The 22124-nt window shown below is 40.4% G+C and overlaps 2 protein-coding genes across 6 annotated transcripts; one reads left to right on the top strand and one right to left on the bottom strand.

Moving 5' to 3' along the window:
* Positions 1-1292: 1292 nt before the first annotated feature.
* aifm1 (apoptosis inducing factor mitochondrion associated 1) lies at positions 1293-12240 on the bottom strand. Of its 3 annotated transcripts, none has more exons than XM_028421173.1 (22): positions 12115-12240; positions 9002-9133; positions 7949-8079; positions 7581-7701; positions 7458-7481; positions 7092-7253; positions 6088-6159; positions 5878-5949; positions 5692-5793; positions 5218-5339; positions 4973-5103; positions 4565-4655; positions 4334-4418; positions 4179-4255; positions 3953-4061; positions 3757-3864; positions 3554-3642; positions 3314-3454; positions 2953-3095; positions 2057-2181; positions 1791-1978; positions 1293-1700 (listed from the first exon to the last, which is right to left on the bottom strand). In XM_028421173.1, the coding sequence occupies exons 2-22, from the start codon at positions 9087-9089 to the stop codon at positions 1629-1631; spliced, it is 2253 nt and encodes a 750-aa protein (XP_028276974.1). In that variant the 5' UTR covers positions 9090-9133; positions 12115-12240; the 3' UTR covers positions 1293-1628. The 3 variants fall into 3 exon arrangements, with proteins under 3 accessions (XP_028276974.1, XP_028276975.1, XP_028276976.1); XM_028421174.1 differs by having other exon boundaries at positions 12188-12208; XM_028421175.1 differs by lacking the exons at positions 5692-5793; positions 5878-5949; positions 6088-6159; positions 12115-12240 and having other exon boundaries at positions 9002-9333.
* gab3 (GRB2 associated binding protein 3) lies at positions 12045-22038 on the top strand. Of its 3 annotated transcripts, none has more exons than XM_028421177.1 (11): positions 12045-12243; positions 14289-14515; positions 16688-16988; positions 18940-19096; positions 19196-19638; positions 19756-19805; positions 20142-20388; positions 20520-20610; positions 20927-21011; positions 21233-21343; positions 21586-22038. In XM_028421177.1, exons 2-11 carry the CDS (start codon positions 14351-14353, stop codon positions 21703-21705), a joined length of 1770 nt encoding a protein of 589 aa, XP_028276978.1. In that variant the 5' UTR covers positions 12045-12243; positions 14289-14350; the 3' UTR covers positions 21706-22038. The 3 variants fall into 3 exon arrangements, with proteins under 3 accessions (XP_028276978.1, XP_028276977.1, XP_028276979.1); XM_028421176.1 differs by having other exon boundaries at positions 12045-12252; XM_028421178.1 differs by lacking the exon at positions 12045-12243 and having other exon boundaries at positions 12309-14515; positions 21589-22038.
* The last annotated feature ends 86 nt before the right edge of the window (positions 22039-22124 follow it).

The following is a 22124-nucleotide window of genomic DNA, read 5'->3' as shown; positions in this document are numbered from 1 at the left end:
TGCCTTGTAGTCTCAGATGAGCATCCCCCCCCACCCTCTCTCTCTGCAGGTTTAAAATACAGGAAGCTGCTGCTGTATAATTCAAAATCCAAGGGAAGTTTTTTTTTCTTCTTCTTCTGCTTATGTTTGCATGGATGTCTTCAAGCTTTATCTCTTTTTTATGGCCATACGCATGCTAAAGGAATTACTGCAAGAATATTTAAAGAGACAGCAGCGTATTCAGAGTGGATCCACATGGCTCATCAGGACAGCTTCACATTTGCGTTGTGGCATTTTTTAAATATCTCGTGTTACATTTACAATCAGCCTTTAAAATAAACAAATATTCTACAAATTCAGTTTAAAAAGACCTTAAAAGGTTTTCTGGATTTCTGAAATTGATTTTTTGTAAAATAAAAAATAGCTGTATACAAATAAATGTAGTAAATTTTCCCTGTAGTGTTAAAATGTCTATAAATGCCTACATTTGCATAAATATTTCAAAGTCGTGTTGGTCCGATTACTGTTGCATGCATACATGAGGGCATAAATGTCCAATTAATTCAGAACTAACACATCTCTTTCAGTGTCAGTACACATCCAGAGGATATTTGTCTTCAGCACTGAAGTTTCTGGTCTAATTATTTCATCTTCATGTCGCTGGCCAAATTCAGATATAAATGTGAAAGCTCATGTTTATTCCTCCATAGAGAGGGGGAGGCAGTTCAGCCATTTATTCATGTAAAATTAATGTCAGAGAAAGCGATGGGACGTTATGGCTGCACGTGTTCACCCTTACACTAGAAAGGCCACTCCACACTTCGCTTTGGAAACCCACAGTGTCAAATAGGATAAAAAAATGTGTGAGGATATAAAACATGAAGTCATTCCTAATAACAAGAAGCCCTGAGTAAAAAGAAATTCTGCATGCTCGTGCATTTTTACCTCTGGATAAAGATAAGTAGGCCAAGCTTCATTTTAATGTTATTTTGTTGGATTGCGCATTGGATTTACTCAATAAGAGCATTCCACACATTGTAAAGTATACTTATCAGGGGCCTTTTATACATGCAACCATTTAAACTAACAGTAGGAGCTTTTAGCTGAGGTTAGGCCTTCAGCATCACCTCAGTTACAATAGTAGCAGTGCACATGTATGACCACAGGAAATTTGTCAGATAATACATATTGATTAAAATGTGTCAGGACAGCTGAGCTTAACCACAGAGTCTTTAACAACCAACAAAATCACAGCTCACCATGGAGGTCAACCTGTCAGAGCCATTATCTAGAAAATAATGGGTTCACTCCAATTTAAAAATAACTTTTATTGCAGCTCTTCTCAGGACAAGCTGCTCTGATCACACAGAGAGAAACAATAATCCGTGCACAAACACTTTCAGCCGGGTGGAACAGACAGACAATCACACAAGTTTGGAGGTGGCAGGACGATGAGATTGTGAATTCTGACAGAAAAAAAAGCAGCAAAACAAAGCAGCGGATACAAATTCCAAATATGAAAATATGTAGCGACATGATTTATTTTACATTGATCCTCCTGTTTGGTATGCATGACCAGTTGTGAGGCAGTTACTGCCAAAGTTCAAGTTTTCTAGTGGAGCTAGCTCCTTCCCACAAATATCAGCGTATTAATCCTCGTGAATGTTGAACAGCTTGGCCACTTCATTCAGATCTGCATGTTCCTCTCCATCCTTGATGATCTAAAACCAACACATACAAACATTTGACTCTATCCTAATATCTATTTTATTGCTTTTGATGATAATAATAATAATAATGATAGCACATACCTTCCTTGCAATGGGCATTCTGTTGAATACGTTCCACAGGATAATCCCCACCACCACTTTATCTCTCAGGTAGAAGATAACTCCTTTGCCATACTCATCTTTATGCGCCACAACGGGAGGCGGTGTGGTTGAGGCCACAGGGCTTGTGGCTGTATCCTCCGTTTCACTTTCTGAGCGGATGCCAGTCCCTGCAACAAATTCACAGATGCTCAGTGTGACCTCTTATCCAGACTGTCTTTGCAACATTAGGATTTTTTTTTATCTACCTGACTGCTCTGTGGCAGCTTTAGGTGTGTCCTTGGCACTGGCTTTGGCAAACACTCCTACTGTTGGTAGGCTGCTGTCAACGATTCCGATGGCCTCATAGCCAACATCAGGACCCAGGTCGCTCCTGTAAAAAGACACAAGAGATGATAGATCTCACATTTGATCTTCATTCATTTAGTTATTAGAAAGGAAGTATACCAGACATACTTCTATTACAGGGCCAACATTTATATTAAACAATGTAATTAGCTTTTGGTCAAGCAGAATTGAAACATCTGACTGTTCTAAAGGGGCTATACAACAGTATTATTACAAAAAAGCACATGGCAAGCTGCAATGAACGAACACCACTGCTGCCGAGTAATGATTAGGTGTAATTTGACAAATGGGCCTGTTCATTTTTTTGGAGTAAAGTGAAACCACTTTGTCAGCAGTGTATCACGTTTCACCAGCTGCTGGCAACATGCAGTCCTAACATTCATCTGTGTAGTGACAGCTACATTCCAATACACTGCAGTTCAATTTCTGGATCTCAATATCTCAGGGATCCTTCCTGTGATCTTATGAGTAATGTTTTACTTACTCTGAGTAATGCAGCCCTCTGCTGGTAACCCCCAAATTAATGTCCTCTAAAGGCCCTTTTAATATTTTAGTTTTAATGGACTTCAAACCAATCATGCACGTTCATCTGACGACTAAAAGGATTACATCTGAGTCATTTGCAGAGATCGTACATGCTACCCTGCTGCTCACTTATTCAAATCTGTGCGATCAACAAATCAGGCCGACTCTAGCTTTCCCAAATATTTTCTTTCATTTAAGTTCCAATCTGGCTTCATGGCTTTCAGCAACAAAAACCCCCGAAGTATAGTAGGATGAAGAAATTACTACCCACCAGAACATAGACTGATGCCAGTAGGGTTTGCTGGCTCCTGTCATGTTCTCCCCTGCTAGTCTGCCACTCACTACAGCGTGATCGTGGTGCTCCACTCGTCTGCGGCCCAGTCTGATGTCATAGAAACAGGCAGCATCTCCTGCCTGTTGAGTATATGTAGTATGAATTACAAAGTATAGATTTTTTTTTTTTACTTGAAAACTAGCCAACTAAAAAAAAACTTCACCATACTACTTATTATCAATAATTCCATCTTAACAATGACTTTATATGGTCTGAGGAGGGTGATGTGAGTTCAAGCAGAAATTATCAAAAGTAGCTCTATGACATTTCCAAAGTATGTTTGTAAGAAGTAACTTACCACCCAAATATTGGACCTAGCTTGAAGCTCTGCATTAACCCGATAGCCACCAAAGTCAGAGTCCACCTCCAGACCTGCTGATTTAGCAAGGTCCACATTGGGCTCCAGGCCAACAGCTGCAACAATGTGATCAGTTTTTACCTACAACAAGAAGAATACACATTACACACATTACATATACAGAATGATCAGTATGTCCTGATTTGATTTTCTTGCAGTCCTACAGAAATCTTCACCTACCAATCGGCCATCCTTCAGCTGGATTTCTAATTGATCATCTTTACAGGTCACAGATTTCACCAATGCTTCCGAGATGATTTTCACACCCTCTAGAAAAACAGACATCATTATGTATAAATGAAGAGAAACAAATTTCACAAAACAAAGTAACAAATTTCCATTGGCTATCCAATGAGCTGTAATAAATGAAGCTGGATATGAACCTGTCTTGACTTTTTCTGTTGTCCAGTTGCTGAGATACTCTGGCAGTACTTTACCCATGTTACCCCTCTCAGGGAACATCTGGATCACCTCCAGGTCAGACTCAGTTGCTAAAAAAGTAGCAAGTTTTCTTCTGTTAGTATTATACCAGTATAATAATTCATTCTGTTACTTTTCGCACTTCTCGAGCAGTCTTACATCTCCTGCCAAGAGCACAGGCCAGTTCGCTGCCCAAGAAGCCACCTCCAATGATTGTGATGGACTTGACATTTCTGGAGACCTTCTCCAATGATTTGAAGTCCTCAATCTGTGGCAGAAATCATATGTTTTACATTTAAAAAAGGATTGTGAAATGGTACAATATGTAATAGCTTAAGGAATATACATTCTGTGTGCTACTGCCCCCTTGTGGCTATGCACTAACCTTGCGGAACAAAGTTGTCTTCTTCATCACCTCTTCTCCTGATCTTTCAATGACCTGCAAATTTCTGGGTACACCACCTGAGGACAAAAGTTTACATTAGCTACAACCAAGTTTATACCACATGAGGTAACAAACAAGCAACCAAAACAGTTTACCTGTAGCAATCAAACACTTGTCATATGAAATCTCAGTTTCATCATCCAGCTTCACTTTGTTTCCTCTGACATCCATGTGGACAACCTGATAGATTAAACATGTATCAGTTATCAGAGTAGTAGATAGTCAGCAATACTTAGGTTCACAATTTTCATGTGTCAAGCAATGCAATTCATCTCCTTTGTAATGATTAACATTGCTGTTGGGGCTGAAAAATAAATAAAGCCAACCTTTTTCCCAGTAAGAACAGCCACGCCGCCATTTTCTGCACTTTCCAGTTCTTCTGCCTTAATGTAGAATGAAGGCGGCTGGAAGTAGATACTAGAAAATAAATACAAAATGTTTACATTAAAGAGAAACCTTCAATTTTTACAGATTGTTAATAGAGCACTTGATATAGAACACCTTATTTATGCAGGTAGTTTGACAAAACTAGGTTTATAAAAGCTTTGTGAAGAAAACACCTGCAGCACAGAAAGCGTTTCTGCAAAAATATCAACTTTTTTACAGTAATATTTGGCAGAGGTGCCTAGCTGGACAGAAGAAAATACCTTTTTGGAGGTGTCAGGAAGTCTAAGAAAAACATGAGGAATTCAAGGTAAAAGGTTTCAATAAGCTAAAATTACATTTAAACTTACCTTCTTTCTTTTCCATTCCATTGTTTAAATCGCAGTGTTTCTGTCACACTGGGATCATCAGAGAACCACAGCTCTTTGGAAAGAGGTGGTCTCATGTATGGAAAGTCTGGCTCATCAGTCACAATAAGCACCTGACAATAAAAATTGAAAGAAGTAATGCTGGTAATAATTGTAATATCACCAAACAATAATTACACTAAGGCCCAGCTAGGCAGATGATGTGTGAACTGAGAGGCTGGACTGACCCTGGCCCCGGGATCTCTGGCTCGAATAGACCGGGCAGCAGCAAATGATGCAGTACCGCCACCAATGAGGAGGTAAGGAGCATGTGAGGGCACCTTTAGAGAGGCAGGCACGGTGTCAGCGGCTGCATGAGAGTGCGACAGCAGACACAATGAGAGACGGAGAAAGACACAAACAGGAGAGACACAGTCAATGCAGGCTGTCATTAAGTGCACATGATACAAACAAATACACCTTGAAGGCATGAGTGAACCTGGATGAATAAAAAAAAAAAATCAAACATTTTCATATAGGTGTGATTAACCTTTACAACAGAACCCAAGCAACGTGAAAAAGACATGTAGGGGTAGGAGGAAAAGCTGTAATGTGAAAAAATGTTATAAGAGAAAAGGTGTTTAACATTATCATTATCATAAAGTTAAAAAGTGTTGTGTCTCCCGCTTTCCTGCTCCAACCAAAGCTGGATGAAGTCTTACCACTCTCTGCCAAAACGTCTGGCTGCGGCTCAGGTGTCTCTGCTGCAGGGGTTTCTGGTGCTGCTGCTGCTGGAGGTTCTGTTAGTGTAACTGGCTCAGAAACTAGTCAAAATGAGACAAATTGAGCCCTCAGATGTGGTAATTATACATCACTGGTTCCATGCACAGGTTTGAGTGAGTGCTTACCACTCTCTACCACTGGTGCTGGGGGGGATTCTATGATCTCTGCTGGGGATGGCTCAGAGGTAGCTGGTGGTTCTGATAGTATAGTGGCAAAGTTACATGATAGCCTCAAATGCACACTCCTGCTAGTGTTTATCTACTTACTCAGATGGAAAAGCAGGGGTGCAAATGGCAATAATTAAAATGAAAGGATCCTTTAATCTTAAATCTTACCCTGCTCAACTACAGGCGCAGCAGGCTGTGTTGTTGCCTCTTCTGGTGGTACCTCTACCACAGGTTCATCCGCTATACAAGCAATTCATAATATGTGTTTAAAGGAAACTCTGTATGTTATGAAGGGAGGAGAAAGTCAAGATCCATGCAGGTCTCCATCAAGATATGTGGTGCATTCCAACTAACACAGTAACAACTGGAAGCTGCCCAATTTGTGGTTCAAGTCTACAGAGACACATGGATTACAACAGAATATATTTTCAGCACATTAGACAGAAATAGCACGAATCATCTGTTGTTTACATTAAAAGCTTCCACATTAAAGGGCAGCTGCCAATTCTGTAGCAATATTACCACATTGCATTAAACAGTAAAAATACATTATAACAGTGTTATATATGACAGGCACAGAAGGTGACAGACAAATATGACAGCAAATGAGCCAACATATTTGTAACAGTGCCAAACAATGCACCCAACAAAAAATGGAAAAATCCACAGTTCATAACAGAAGTTTGTTAGTGAGTTCCCAAAGGCTGCAGTGAGACTGTAAAGGGTTAAGTTAAAAAGCACCATCTTCCAAATCTGGACACACAGAGAACGAAACATGCCACACTACGTACAAAGAGCTGAATGAAAAATAATGGGATGAAGTCATGCAGTAAACATCTCATGCTCTGAATATAGACCCTTCTCTCACAGACACACAGTAAAGGTTTAAAGTATCCAGTTGACCTCCAGTATAAAACATGCCACTGCCATAAAAGTGTATTTTAAACACATGAACAGGTGTTTTTGCTAGTTTTATTTTTTTACTGTAGTGATGCGACTTTACCAGCAGGTGTCACCATATCTGACACACTAAAGCCTAAATTTAGAGCACTTATTCCAAAACCTGTACTCTTCTATTTCTGCACACTTGCAGACATGGCATGTAGATGACAGACATGGTGTATACAGGAGGTAACATGTTAAACATGCATGAAGAAAAGTATGCAGCCAACCTGGAGGTGGTTCAGTTGTTTCACTGGCTGCTGCTGCTACTACTTCTGCTTCAGAGGCTACTACTTCAGCATCAGGTGGCGGGAGTTCTACCTCAGCTTCAACGGCCGGAGGGCTCGGCTCCTCTGGTGAAGGTGCTGCCTCAGGTTCTGGCTCAGGGATGGCTGAAAGAAAAATGGACAATATTAAATTATTAGCCTGAGACTCATATTCAAGTAGTTTTTTTTTAATAATAGTCATTGGATCCACCCTCCATCCACCACTAATTCAAGTACAGTTTTAAAGGAGCAGTATGTAAGATTTAGCAGCATATAGTGGAAAGGGTGGCAATTTGCTTGCCATTATCCCACACAACACAAATCACTTACCCTCTGCCTCAGTGGTTTCTTCAGCTAAAACACAAAAACAAATCAAAAAGGTATATTAGTGGAAGTAGCTTAACAACAAAGTAAGTCATATTATTAATCAAATCAGATGCTAAAGTTGCTTACCAGGAGGCTCTGGTTCGATGGGTTTGGCTGGTTCTTTTGCGGCTTGTCTCTCTGCTCTAGACTGAATTTCTGCAATACGTTCCTCATATCTGTGTTGGTCTTGCTTCACAGTTCTGATAGCCTGTAAAAGCAAAAAATGTATGACATCAAGTCAGGAACAGCGTACTTCTTCACTACTTGCAGTGTTAACCATCATCTTTACCTATACATATCAGTAAACAGATGTCACCTGACTAATGACAAAGAGCGGTGATATTACATTTGCTGCATTATGCATCAAGTTGACTAATAAAAACTGCATGTGCAATATTTTTGCTTCTTCTTCACTTCTGTTTCTCTGCCCTGTGTGACATTCTTTGTTTACTTACATAAACCATGCCACCAATTAAGGCTGCTCCAACCATGAGGGTATATTTGAGGTTTTCATTACCACCCCCTGCTGGCCCAGTGGACATCTGAGCCGCAGGTACACATGTTGGTGTTCTGCCATTGTTCAAACCTGCAAACAAAGACAGATATATAATTAAATAAATAAACTGACTGAAGCTAAATTATTTTTTAACATTTATCTTTTCATGCTTACACACAACAAAACATTTTTTTCTGTATGTTAAGACTTTAGCATCTACAGATGCCATAAATATTACATATACACACTGATCTGCCAATAGCATCTCACCACACACATTGAGGCAAAAAACTGTGATAACACCACAGGTTTCACCAACGTTATGTATGTAAAAAGTGTGCAGTTAATGCATAAAAAAAACAATCACAAGGGCTGCCTAGTCTAATAAACTCACTATTCTTTAATGTATTTATGACACTGAGTCAATAAATGTGACAGATGAAAGGAGAATGATTGCTTAAAAAGTGATTTTTAGGTTTACACTATGCAGAATATACTTGAGGAATAGTAGATTCACTAATATGCAGAGTATAATTTAAATTCATTATTGCATATTCAAGCACTATATAGGCATACTGTTCAAAAGGACTTTGAAATCGATCCTTCCTGGGTGAGAATGGGCTGAAAGACCCCTGTGATCTTAATCAAAGTCATTTAAAAACATGGTTCAACAGTAATTTGAACCATGTCTAAACACATGTGACTGTGTTTCACTGGTATTTCTGACACGCTTCCTGTAGCAGCAGCAACTAATGAACTGAAATAGTTGAAGTTGGCTAGTTGTACTGAACTGTCATTGAAGCACTACCTGCAGCCAACGTAACGTTTGCCAATTAGCCCAGTTAGCTTTCATATCATATGAAGGTCGGGTAATAGAACAGGTCAGCTAAGCTAACGAGTGCTGTGCTATGTCTGAGTCAATGACTTCACATTAATATCAACGCAACAAACACTGCATGTTAGGACTGAAGACAGCTAACATGAAGACAAGTTAGTGTAACTAGTTACTCACCTGCTCTTCTCACATTGTGCCGGCAGACAGTAGATGAGCTTCTAGCAAGAGGTGCAAGCTTTCTCCACACAGCCCTACATTTCAGCATTGTGGCGCTGCTCTGCTCGAACGGCTCTCGGGGAACTAGCTGACCTGCCGGGCAGAAACACTGACTAGTTTCCGTTAACTAATTCCTTCAGTCAGCAAGCTGACAACTAGCAGCACCGCGTTTCACGCCAAGGCCAGAGACAGGTCATACAACCGAGAGGAATCATGGGTAATATCATAGACTCTTTAAGCTGGATCCATACTCCGCGAGACAAAGGCTGTGTCTCATTTCAGGGTCTGCATCCTTCGGAGTGCGCATTTTAAGGCCGCTTACGTCACAAAGCTGCGCGAAGGCTGTCCCAATTCGCCAAAAGTCGAAGGGTCCTTCAAATGCGTCCTCCAAATGCGTCCTCCTTTTGCCTGAATTTGGAGGACGCATCGCTACCATCCTTCGTGGCCTTAAATATCCCACAATGCTTTGCGGGCCTACTTTTTGTCCAATAGTACGATGACGGACCAAGCGAGCGGCAGCGGCACCGGCAGGAGTGCCGAATTCACATTTAAATGTAAGTAAAGAGCAGTAGTTCGAGAGTTTTAAAATGCTAGTAGTGACAGTGGCATTAAAAAAATGAGTTTTATATTTACAAACATGACGTCCTGTTGATACGAGGCGCTGTAAACTAAACGTTTTGATTGAATGGTTGTTTCTGGACTGTTTACTATAGTACAGTATAAAGTATAGTTCACGTGAGGAGCAATATTATCGTTATTATATCAAACGGTCATTCTGCCTGTTGTCATTTTGTTGTAGGAGGAGCAGAGAGAAACAGAAGAAAACCTGACAACTGATAACGGAGGAGATGAGGCTGGAGAGGGAGGGAGAGAGATAGAGAGAGAGAGGGAGGGAGAGGGAGGGGGAGAGAGCAGAGAAAGAACGGACAGACCTCAGCTCATACAGAGGATGTTGGACAGCAGTGATTTTATGTTCTGTGTTATTTAAATGTTACTTATTAAATTAAAGGATGATATTAAATCGTTCTTGTCTCTGTGTTCTTAAACTCTTCTAACCTTGTTACATTATGTGTTTCATCACCTATTTATAATTTAAGTAAACTTTTGAACAACTTCTCAGTGACCACAGTAAATCATTTATTGTGTGTGTGTTGTGTTATGTACAATATTTACAAAGACACAGTTTGAACATTTCTAACTATTTACCAGTGGGCATTATGAAAATGTACAGTTTATTATTTATAAAAGATCAGCAGAAAATACTATTCACAAAGAACATATATATAAATGTTTGGCTGAGCAGGAGTCCTTGGTGCTGCTGGACTGGATGATGCCACGGTGAAGACCTTGGAGTCCTCTGGCTGTGAGTGGGACATCATCTGGGGGAGGGGGGTGCCTGTCTCCTCTGTCCACCACATCGTCCATCAGGGTTTGCAGAGCGGACGATCGGCGGCTGCCATGTTACTAAAGATGTTTTTAAAAAGGGCAAAAATAAAAATAATAACTTCAACAGAGCGGCTTCCAAAGCAGCTTAAAATATGAAAAGCTATAAAATATGTATCCTCACCCTCCAAAGGTGATGATGGTCAGTACACCTCCTCCAGGACAGACAGCTGGTCCTGCAGGGAGCCCCACTCTCCTCCACCCAGCAGTAATTCTCTGGTGCAGTGACAGACCTGATGCTTAATGACACATTAAAGCAGTGCTTTCAGGGTTATTTGCAGGGTTCGTACACATTTAGCTATTTATTTAAAGTATTAAAATTACAAACAGACCCTGTATCAAGTCTTACAATTGAATCAAATATAAATTACATTTAATCATATTTGTCTATCTACTGGTTATATATCTAGCGTTTGCTCAGTAACCGGTATATTAATTATGATCAATAATATGGTTAAACAGCAGCTTACCGTCACCTCCCACTGCGCTCTCCCAGCCTGAAGAAAATGAGCCGTCACCGGTTTTGCTGCCGCTGGAGCCGCCTCTCCTCTTCCTCCAACAACAAATAAATATATTAAAATATTCCAAATGTCTAAATCCACACTGTTGTCCCGTTTGTTGTCTAGTCCGTGTTGTGTCGCTGTCGCTGCTTTTGTTTTTCCCGGGGCAAAATTTATGACGTCGCGCCACAATCAGGAAGTGCTTTGAAGGCCAGACCGTCCCATTTACCAACGGTGGAGGATCCTCCGGAGGATCCTCAGGAGGACGCGGCCTCCTGAGACCGCGTAGGCTGCGTCCTCCGAAGGATGCAGACCCTGAATTGGGACACAGCCAAAGACATTTTCCCCCCCTGCAGACGTTACGCCCACAAAATGACGTCATTTTTTGTCTCTGACCGCCCGCTGATCCGCACTCCTGTGCACAGGGCCCGGGCCGAACTTTGTCTTTCAAGGCTGTGCGGCAACCATGCTGTGATTGGTCGGAATTTATTGTGGGCGTGATGAAAGTGGAGAAGCGCAAGAGCCTCTCCAGGTATATAGGTAGGTGTATAAACAGCACTGATTCAACAGATTTAGATAAGACTATACTGGTTTGCATGATGAGCAATAAAAGAAAGAAAGAAAGAAAGAAAGGCATGTCAGGGTGATTTGTCACCAATAACTCCAGACAGCCGTTCACACATACCAGATGGTGACTGTTATTACCATTCTATATACTCCTACATACCCGGGCATAATAGGCTCGTTAACAATGTCTGTATATCTTTGCTATTGTTACTTTTAATGTCGCATCTTCACAGCTCATCACCGGACAGTCTGAAGTATCGCAGGCACATTGGAACACAGTAGATGTGCAAATGTGGTCATAAAGGCACAAACACTGAATCTTTGCTATTGTTACTTTTAATGTCGCATTTTCACAACTCATCGCCGGACATCTCACGCTGTTGCAGGCACCCTCTCTGTATAATGCCCTCTTGCCATGGCACAAGTCCTTGTGGTGTGTTAAAAAACTCAGTAAAGTCTTTCCTTATAGTTTAGTGGGCGGGCCGTATGAGGAGTTCTGCACACACGCGTCTCGCGGAGTATGGTACCTCAGTGCGGAAAAGACCTTTTTTTTGTATCTCTTACCACCCGTGGAGTGCGTTCTCCGCTCTTTGTCTCGCGGAGTATGGATCCAGCTTTAGCGTGGGAGAGTGCTCACCAGTGACAACACGCGTAGGACTGAGCCTTCGGAAGAAAGATGGCGTCGCCTAACCGGTGACTTCCGTAAATATGATAACTGCTGACGCTGTTTAAGTGTTTTTTTTAATTCCAGGGAGAATAAAAACATTTAACGAAATTTAGTGTAATAATAAACAATAAAAAAGGTACGAAGATAAGAAATTCACCATTAGAAACATGTATTACATCTCCTACTCCGACTAGAATCGGTTTATGCTCTCTCGGCCACAAATCTTTGGTCATTCACTGCCGTAAACTCTGTTCTTCTTCGTCCATTTCCGCTGCCAGAAGCAGCCACAGTGTCCAACAGTGTCTAGATCCCAAAGTGGTGTGTTATTTGCCTTGTTTGCTGTTATGTACCGATCTCAGACTGGGTAGGCTACGTACAGGTACCGTGCCATGTGCGTAATTGCGCACAGCACTCTCTGTTTTAGAAAGGAATGTAAGATAACCCTGAGGAAGAGAGAAAAAACTCAAGCCCACTTCACAATACACGATCACTCATCTCAGAGTTTGTTACCATGGTAACTCAGTCTGTGGACCGGTCTGGTCAGGGGTTTCTTCTATATACCCCAAGTTTCTCTCTGTCTCCTGTTTGAACGCATACCATCTGAGTGAATGTTATTGTCCTCATATAAAGATAAAGCTGCATTACACAGGGCTTTACACTTACAGAAAAAATTGTGGCCACTGGGTGACCTTTTCCTTCATATTTTTTATATTGTTCTAGTAATTGAACTAAAATAATAATAATACTAATTATTATTATTATTATAGAACATGCCTGCTGCCCTCCAGAGTTTATAACATGCATTTTTTGACAGAACTGAGGCGAAATGAAACACCATAAACATACATGATCGATTAATATTTGTTGTAATAAATCCAAACATGAAAAAAAAACCTACGACATTATGAATAACGCAGTAGGCTACAGTGTAAAATGTAAATGTCCCTAATGTATCTGAATGAGTAGGACTCATCACTGGGTTTTCACTGAGTCATGATTTATAAATATGAAATTCACCCGGTGATAGATAACATCACGGTTGTATTTGGCGCCCTCTAGTGGGTACATAAAAAACTTCACATTGTGTGTGTTTATCGGCTGAAATGTTAATATGACTGCAATTGATTGTTTACGATAGGAAGTCAGTTTCATTATGAAGATATATTTTGTACCTCTGACAACAAGCCAGCTGACAATGTAATGAAATGTTGAGGACATGTGGTTATAGATTTTAGGAGGTTTATTTTACTGTTTTAAAAAGAAAATCGGATATTACAAACAAATTAGGAGAAATCTAATGCTACCACTGTTTACAGCACTTAACAGCAATATTCATATAATATTATGTCGCACTACTATTATTAGTATTTTTTCTAAAATTAGACACGCCTTTGTACACAAAAGTTAACATCACAGTTATCTCAGATGCTGAGTCCTCACAGCCATGTCACTGAGCACCTTAGAAGCATGTCTAACCATTTTGGCGTTTACAGTATTATCTGCTTTGATGATCTTTTAGCTCATACAAATATAAAATTACACAGTTAAATGCCTTCTTAAGGTACTGTTGTTGCTTTTGGCTTTAGTTACATAATATCTTTAATGTAAAAAATGGAATGTATACAAGATATAACCTACATTTCAAATCTCAATCTTCAACTTTTCCCATCAGGTTTCCCACGAAAAGTAGGAATCTACTTCAAAACCATGGTGGTTCATGTTTAATACCTGTTCAGCACATGGTTTAACTGTGTTTTTTAGTCATTAACAATGACTAAAAGGAAGAGGCAGTTTGATGTTTTAATCAGTTAAAACCACTTCTTATTTCTTAGAATTCACAGTGGATTGACAAATAAGTGGATGTTTCAAAAGCAAAAAGAAACGAATGACATAGATAAAAAAAAATCAATGACGTAGATCTGTGTGTGACTGAATGTCACACAGCATTTTAGTCTCAGTCATTAAATTAGCAAAGCCTTTTTCATGTGTAATCATTGTGTCATTTTTTTCTTTGTTAACTCCAACAGCAGCTCCATGATTCTCTCTCTCTCTCTCTGCCCTTCTCTGTCAGTGTGATCAATTTCTTTACTTCCTCCTTTTGGAGTGGCTGAGCTGAATACCAGAACACAGGATATGCTTCACAGTGCTCTCAGTTTCACAGCAGCAGCAGCAGTAACAGCAGCAGCAGGAGCGGCAGCCGTGAGGACGACGCGCTCTGCAGTCAAGATGAGTGCTGGGGATGTGGTCTGCACCGGCTGGCTCATTAAATCCCCCCCGGAGAAAAAACTAAAGAGATTTGTGAGTAGGAGTGCACATCGGACACTCTCTATCTATGTCCTCTGCCAGGAGGAGAAATGCCAGGCTGTGCTGCTGAGCCCTGTGTTTGTGTGTGCAAATGTGGGTGTATGCAATGTGGATTGAGGATTTACACACACACACACTGACTTGTATGTGTAGTTTTTAGTAAACTCAGTTGTTATTTAGTCTTAATTATAAACACCTTCCTCATTTGTACAACGACAATAGTGTACTGACTTGTGGAAGCTCTCAATAGCAGTATTAGCTAATACCACCTAACTGCAGATGCACTTCGGATCAACATGGCTATGATTCTTACAGCTAGTATATGTAATTGCTTAAATTGACAGCATCCAGCCCTCAGTGTTTTGTGGTTGTAGGGGTCATGTGATAATGTTGGGCTGGCCTCTCTCCCTTCGCTCTGTGTGCATGTATTTGTGTGATGAGTGTGCGTATTGTGAAACATGGGAAGTAGTGCTAAGCAGCAGTCAGACACTTAAGCAGAAATAGTCCAGCTTGATGATGGCTGTTTTGCACTTCCTCTGTACTATTGAAGGAGGTGGAGGGCCATTTGTCAACAGCAGTGCAAGGAAAGAGAGGGTGGGCGGTGGTGTGTGTGGGTATGTTGATGGGGTTTGGGGAGGGAAATAGAAACTTATTTCAGCATGCTATGCAAATCCTGTTGATGGTGTGTTTTTTCACACAGTTGTGGCGATAGATATGCTGTTTTGCCTTATTCAAATATCAGGTTTGGGCATATGATCGTGTGCAAATTTTAATTATCTTCTGTTCCAGAGAAAATGTCCCTGTGATGATACACAAAGGTGTTTATATAGTTGTGTTGTGTTGCTCAGAAACAGAAGCACATGTGGAACAAGTTCTGTCAACACTGCATTTCTATTTTCTGCTGTTACAAATGGGAATTTCTACTCCTGCTTGCAGTGTAGAGGCTACTGCAGTGTGAAAGCCAGCACGAGGAACAAGATTTTAGTATAAACAAATGTCAAAACAAAAGTGATCTAATAAACTAATGAAGTACTGTGTAAAGAATAAAAGTAAAATACTCATTTATTGATTCAAATACACACATGTATAGGCTGGTCACAGTGAGTGAGGAGGTATAATAAAGAGATTGACTGAATTTCATTTAACAGCCTAAGCTTTCCAGGTCCTGGCTTTACTGGGACACTTGAACAGAGTAGAGACATTGTTAATGTTACTAGTGCCTTTCCTTCTATGTGTTATGTAAGTCAAAACATCTGCTGTGAAAATCAGAAAATCCTAACTGAAGTTGTGACCACCACTGACCACCTGTTATCATGTGATCAGTTTCACAGTCAGGTCACATGAGCAGATAAGCATCTGATGAGAAAGGCTAAGAAATGTGAAAGGAGGGAGTGTAGAGGGAAAAAATATGTGAGATTCTATTGTTTTTAATAAACTAAAAAACACTGCAGTTATAATAATTAGGGGACTTGTGAATTTTTTTGATATATTTATAGGGGAAAATTGTACAAATTGTGCTCTGTCTAGTCACGGTTTCCTCCTAAACCTGGCTGTGTTTTTTGGCAGTAAGTGTGGTGAGTCTTACCATTTCCTGGTAGAAACACATGAATTACTAATTGACTTGTGCAGAGAAAGATTACCCATGTGAAAATGTTTTGAAATAAAACAAACTGAGAGAGACTGTGCCCCAACAAATCACTTGAAGCCAACATCTTTACACCCAGTGTTGAAATTAAGACTGTAGTGGCCCCCACAGCGCAGGGATCAGGCAGGTCATGTTTGGAGATAAAAATACATTTCTGTACAGTTTCAGCATTAAGTTTTCAGTGTAAAACAGTCACCAAGTACTGTATTAATACTTCTTTCGCTGTGTTTACCGCTAAATACAGTCAACTTCCTCTTCTCTGTACTTCTGGGAAATAGGAGTTGAGGTTCCGCTTACTGACCATAACAAACGGCAAAAAAATGAATTTAAAGTTGCAAAGTTAGCTTTTGTTAGCAGGAGCTGTGATCAAATTCTCATGACTGGTCATGACTAATAAAACTGTGGTGATGGGGAAAAAAAGGGAGATGCTGCATCTTGAATAATGAAACACAGTGCTTGAATTGAATAATAAACTTGCAAGTTTTAACTTAAGAGTAACTGTTTGTTCCTTTTACCTGCAGGCATGGAGGAAACGTTGGTTTGTGCTTCGAAGAGGTCGCATGAGTGGTAACCCTGATGTGCTGGAATACTACCAAAGCAAGAACTCCAAAAAGCCAATCCGCACCATTGACCTGAAGGAGTGTGAGGTCGAAATGCTGAACGGCCAACTTCGGATAAAGAGGGACTTCCATGGCAAGCACCTCTTTGTGGTGAAGACCTCATCTCGCATTTTTTACCTGGTGGCCAAAACCGAGGAGGAGATGAACAGCTGGATCAGTAGCATCAGTCGGATCTGCCAGTTCGGGAGCCTGGAGGATGCAGGTGAATGCAGCAGGTCAAATCCCAAAAGACATAGGTCACACACAAGTCCAACAGGTTGCATGACCCAGACTTCCAGGGCTGTTTGTGTCAGACTATTACACCATCACTTCTGAGCTGTTTGGTTAGGTTGTTCGGTTTAGGGTTCTACAACAAGCTTCTGTGCCATTTTCTTGGCTTCCATAAAGACTGGTTGTTTCACTTATCTTTGAAAAACTACAGCTACCACCATTTAGATATGAAATACAGCTCTTTTTGAGTAGTAAGTAATAGCGTGCATGGTACTGGTCTAAGTTGGTGTCAGTTGTCCACATATAGGAAGTGGTGAACTAACATGCCAACATTATGAGGTCAAAACAAAAACGTTGTTTTTAGTGCTTTGTAGAGTAAATACATTGCAAGACACGGCGGTTTGGTTTCAAATATCAGTGTTCAGGTTGCTGTGAGTATATTAAAACTGGCAAGGGTCCAACTGTTATAGTGCAGCTACAACCAACAAACTGTATAAAGTGTTCACTCAGCTCATGAAGTGTAATGTCTGTTCACATACTGTATGTGAGTTTTGCATTATTTTTAGCAAAGTACTGTAGCATGGAGTCTTTTTAGGTTTTCTAAATATAAAAACATCTGATAGAGAAACTCAAGTCATTGTGAGAAAGTGCAACAACAAAGTGTGCCTGCCACAAAGCTGCGGCTGCAACAAGAACTTCACCATTCTGAAGAACCTGATTTTGATAGGGCTGGAAGCTAAAACCTGATGTCACATTTCATCAGAAATCTGAGTGCATCCAGAGCGTTGGAGATGTTTCCTGCTGTTAAAAATGTTTACGTGCTACTTGACATGCGGCCTAATGTTGCTCGCATCAGATTAACTTCACTCCAGATAAACAGGGGTTGTTTTGGTAACACTTATGTAAACAGATTCAACTTTTATTAACACCTCTGTTTTTTTCTCGTAACATGCACATATCATGTTAACACGTTGATCTATTTCTGTTTAACCCATTGTCCGGATGCTGCTGCTAGACTTTCGCCTAACTGTTGCTTCAAAGGGTGAAAAGGATGTTTAGTGAGGAGCCTGTAAGACATGTCTGTTAGAACACTGTCAGCTGCATGAGAGAGATAGAGCAACAGCACAAAGTTGCTGATATGCTGCCATGCATGTAAATCGCATCAGAAAAACACAGAGAAAAACATCAGTTACAGTGTAAAATGATATTAAACGCAGATATTTTTATTATGTATAGAATGTAGGACAGCAGCAGAGAGAACTCAAGAGTTCTGTGAGACAGCAACTCATAACTTTTGCAAAGGAGTATAAAAGATTTTTTTTTTCAGCCACAGGAGAGCTTAGACATCTATTAAGAGTACCAAATGTTTCATGAGAACATGCAAAGACTTTTGGATTTGCAAGGTTCGGTAAGGGATGGCCTTGACTCATAGGCCTTGAGTGAAATGGAATGAAACAAATTTCTGAATGTGGGCCAAAAAGAGAGAGAGAATGTTTAAACAAAAGAGAGTGCAGGCCTCACATGTGTCTACTCTCAATGTGTGCCCCAAATTCACCTGCTTCATTTATTTTATAAGTATAGGCAATTTATACGCTGTGTGTACGTGTTGGGTAAGAATCCATTAAGTGTTTTCTGGATGTCCAGATAACCCCAGAATTTAGGATGGGTTATTCTGATTACGGTACAGGGATTTACTGAATTATGTTCTGTTCATCTTTTCAAGACATCCCTTGGACATCTTTTCCAAATGTCATTCAGTTGTCTTTTCCTGTTGTGACAGACTAACAGACACCCTGAAATGACATCTGCCAGAAATTCAGAAAAGATGTCTTTTAACGTTGTGAAAGGAGGGACAGAAAAGACATGTTTTTGGAAGTCACAGGGACAATGACATTCTTTTTAGATGTCTGGCAAATTTTCTGAAAACTTCTTGTTCTCCACAGAGAGCTCAGAAGAAGGCCTTCCTCACACCCCCACCTCCCTTCAGCTGTCACCTGACAGCTCTGACCGAGCATCTGTAGCAAGCCAATCGGATTCCAGTCGTCCACTGGACTACCTCTTTCTCTCTCAGTGTGAAACAGGGAGTGCAAGCACTAGTAGGTGTGTACATTCTGTACAACCTTTGACACAAGTTAAGATGATACCAGCCATAGTTTTTGTCTAACAAATACAATGTTTTCATTTTTTCCATGTCCGTAGACACGACAGCTTTTCAAACTCGGAGGTCTCTCTGGAGCAGAAGTCATTAGATGATGCCGTCAAGGACGTTTATGCCGAACCCTCTGTGTCCTCCCTCTCTCACGCTAGTCCCAGTTCATCCCTCTTCCTCAATGGAGGGTTGTCTAACCCTCCCTTCAGTGCTCCATGCAGCTCCATAACTTTGCCGGCATCGTCTTCCTCTCCACTGCTGCCCTGTGCCACGAGTGTCTTCCAGTTTGACAAACCTTATTCCTCTGCATCATTGGAAGTAACAGGCGACAGACTAACACCTCCTCCACTTCCACCCAAGCCCAATCACCTTTCAGAGCAGCTCAGTGACGAGAGAGCTCACAGGCCGAGGGCAATGAGTGCACGGCATTTCTCAAACAACGCATTATTTCCCAGGAGAACATCTTTGTCCAGCCTGGACCATTTAAGAATAGGTAAGTACAGGTTGATGGAGGAGGAGCTACTAAAAAACCATAAGCCAAGGGCATATGGGGCAAATTGCATTAGAGTTTTGTGATGAGTGAAAAATTACGATTTTTCCTATTTTTTAGGAGATGCTGAGAACAGATTCATAAGGAACAGGAGGCAAAGTATTAATCTGGTAAGACGATTGTCAGCAAGACAATTTAAACTTTTTGCATTTTTATTTTTATTTTTTCTCTCATGCAAATAGTAAAGCTACATCTATGTTTGTACAATAAACAGGAAGCTTAATTAAACTAGCTATGGGTAAGCTTAGCACAAAAAGTAAACACGCAGTCCACTCTGTCCACAAGTAAAAAAATGTGACTTTTGTTCCTACCTTTAGAGGTAGTATGACGTTTTTCCACAAACAAAATGACACCAAAATACTGTGGCATAAACATGCAACCACTCTGCAGTGGCATTAACAAATGTTCCAGCTGCGCTGATCTCATGTTGCTTTGTCCATTTGCAGCCTTGTTTAAATACCACACAAGTTCAAAGCTACCAGGATGAGTCATATGTCCCCATGGCTTCCCCGTCACCAACTGTGACCACTGTCGAATCCGATGGTTACATTCCCATGAGCCCCAGGGCATTCAGCTTCCTCGGTACGCCAAGCAATGTGGAATCCTCCTCCTCTCTCAGCCGTCTGATGTGTCAGGCTGATGATCTTGCGCCACCACCAATTCACCGGCATCTCAAACCTCGCTTGAGAAGAGGTAAGAGTCATACCAAATGTTCACTTGATTAATAATAATATAGTCTCATCTAATCCAACATCCAACATCCAATCTAACTCCTGGAAAACATCTGCACATGATTTATAACTTTGTCCTTTCTTGGTTTACAGCTCGACCCCCACCTCTTGACTTAAGAGGACTTTCTACAATCACAGAATGCCCCACTCATCTACCCTTGAGCAGAGCCATGACCGAATCATGGTGAGAAATAACACATCTTATCTACACCTTGATGTGCTGCCCTGTATGTAAATAAGAGTTACATCCTTGTATTTTGACCGTAGTCACACTAAATCTTTGCCTAAGAACTTCTGTCTAAGAGTGTTAAGCTTTGTCTTACTCTGTGTATACACATGGTCCAGAGGCAGCTGTTGAATGTAAACATATATTTTGCAATGGGATTGATTTAAAACAAAATTGTTTTGTATTTTTTATTTTTGTATTATTTTTGTTTGTAGAACTTGCAGGAGTGTTGGTTATCTGACTTCCCATTGTGTCATGTGTTGTGTAATGGTAGTTTTTCAGTGAACTGTATACCTCTGGAAAGAAGACTTGACAATGGGGACACTTCAAGAGAGGAAGCCACACACTGCTCAGCAATGGTAATACCTGTTTTTTTTCAATCCGTGTGCAGTGGACAGACTGTGACTCAGTAATGCAATTTTAATAAATACTTTTTTATATGTTTCATATTAGGCTCTAATAGAGATCTTTGATGTTGTCTTCTGACAGTGTTAGCATATATTGCTAAAGTTGACTTGTATGTATTGTAGATTTGCTGATGTTTCATTTTTTTCACTTCATGTGTTTCTTTTTCTGACAGGAATCAAGGCTTCTCGGTTTTGACGGAGCAGTTCAGCCCTGGGCAAGAAGCTTGAACCTTGACTACTTGTCACTGGATTTCAATTCTGCATCCCCCTCACCTGTGCAGAAGGTATACTTTGAATACATGGATTATAATTTCATTAATTTTATTAAAACAAGAATGGTATCAATATGGCATTGAAGATATGACATGAAAAAATATCATCCTGAATATGATCTCAGCTATGGTCAAAGAAAGATTTTTAAAATAATCTCCATTCAGGCAGTGTATGCAAAACACTGCATTACATATACATTATTACATTATTACTTTACATTTCTCCTCTCCTATCGCTTCCTCCTAATGTCCAGCAGAAGCCATTTCTGTCTGATGAGCACAGAGTGGATTACGTGCAGGTGGATGAAAAGAAGACTCAGGCACTTCAAAACACCAAAATGGAGTGGACAGACGTCCGGCAGTCAAAAACATGAAGACCAAGGCGGGTGCACATGAAGAGGACCGGAAATAATTTCAAAGCACTTTAAAAGCACAGAATAGTATAAAACTAACAGTACAAAAAATGATTAGGCAGTTAGATACTCTCTTGCATTGAGGAAACACCAAATTGCACTGTTAAAACTAAAAAGTTAACTCTCTGTAGAGGTGAACTGTTTAAACTGTCTGATCATGCACTGTCCACGGTGATCCTACTGTAGCATAAAGTCTCAGCAAGGCCATTATATTGCTTCATTGTAAAACAAAATGTACATTTGTATATAATACTTGTTACTGAGTTTTTTAATGATAAAATGTTTTTTCTTATATTTCTCTTTCCTTGTGTATCATGAACCGAAATGATTCATCCAGAGATGTCTTCCAGGTCTGAGTTTCATAAATGACTCAACAACCC

Source organism: Parambassis ranga, chromosome 14 (assembly GCF_900634625.1).
Source record: "Parambassis ranga chromosome 14, fParRan2.1, whole genome shotgun sequence".
Lineage (NCBI taxonomy): Eukaryota > Metazoa > Chordata > Actinopteri > Ambassidae > Parambassis > Parambassis ranga.
The sequence above is the reverse complement of the archived record's forward strand: the minus strand, read 5'-3'. Positions and strand labels throughout refer to the sequence as shown.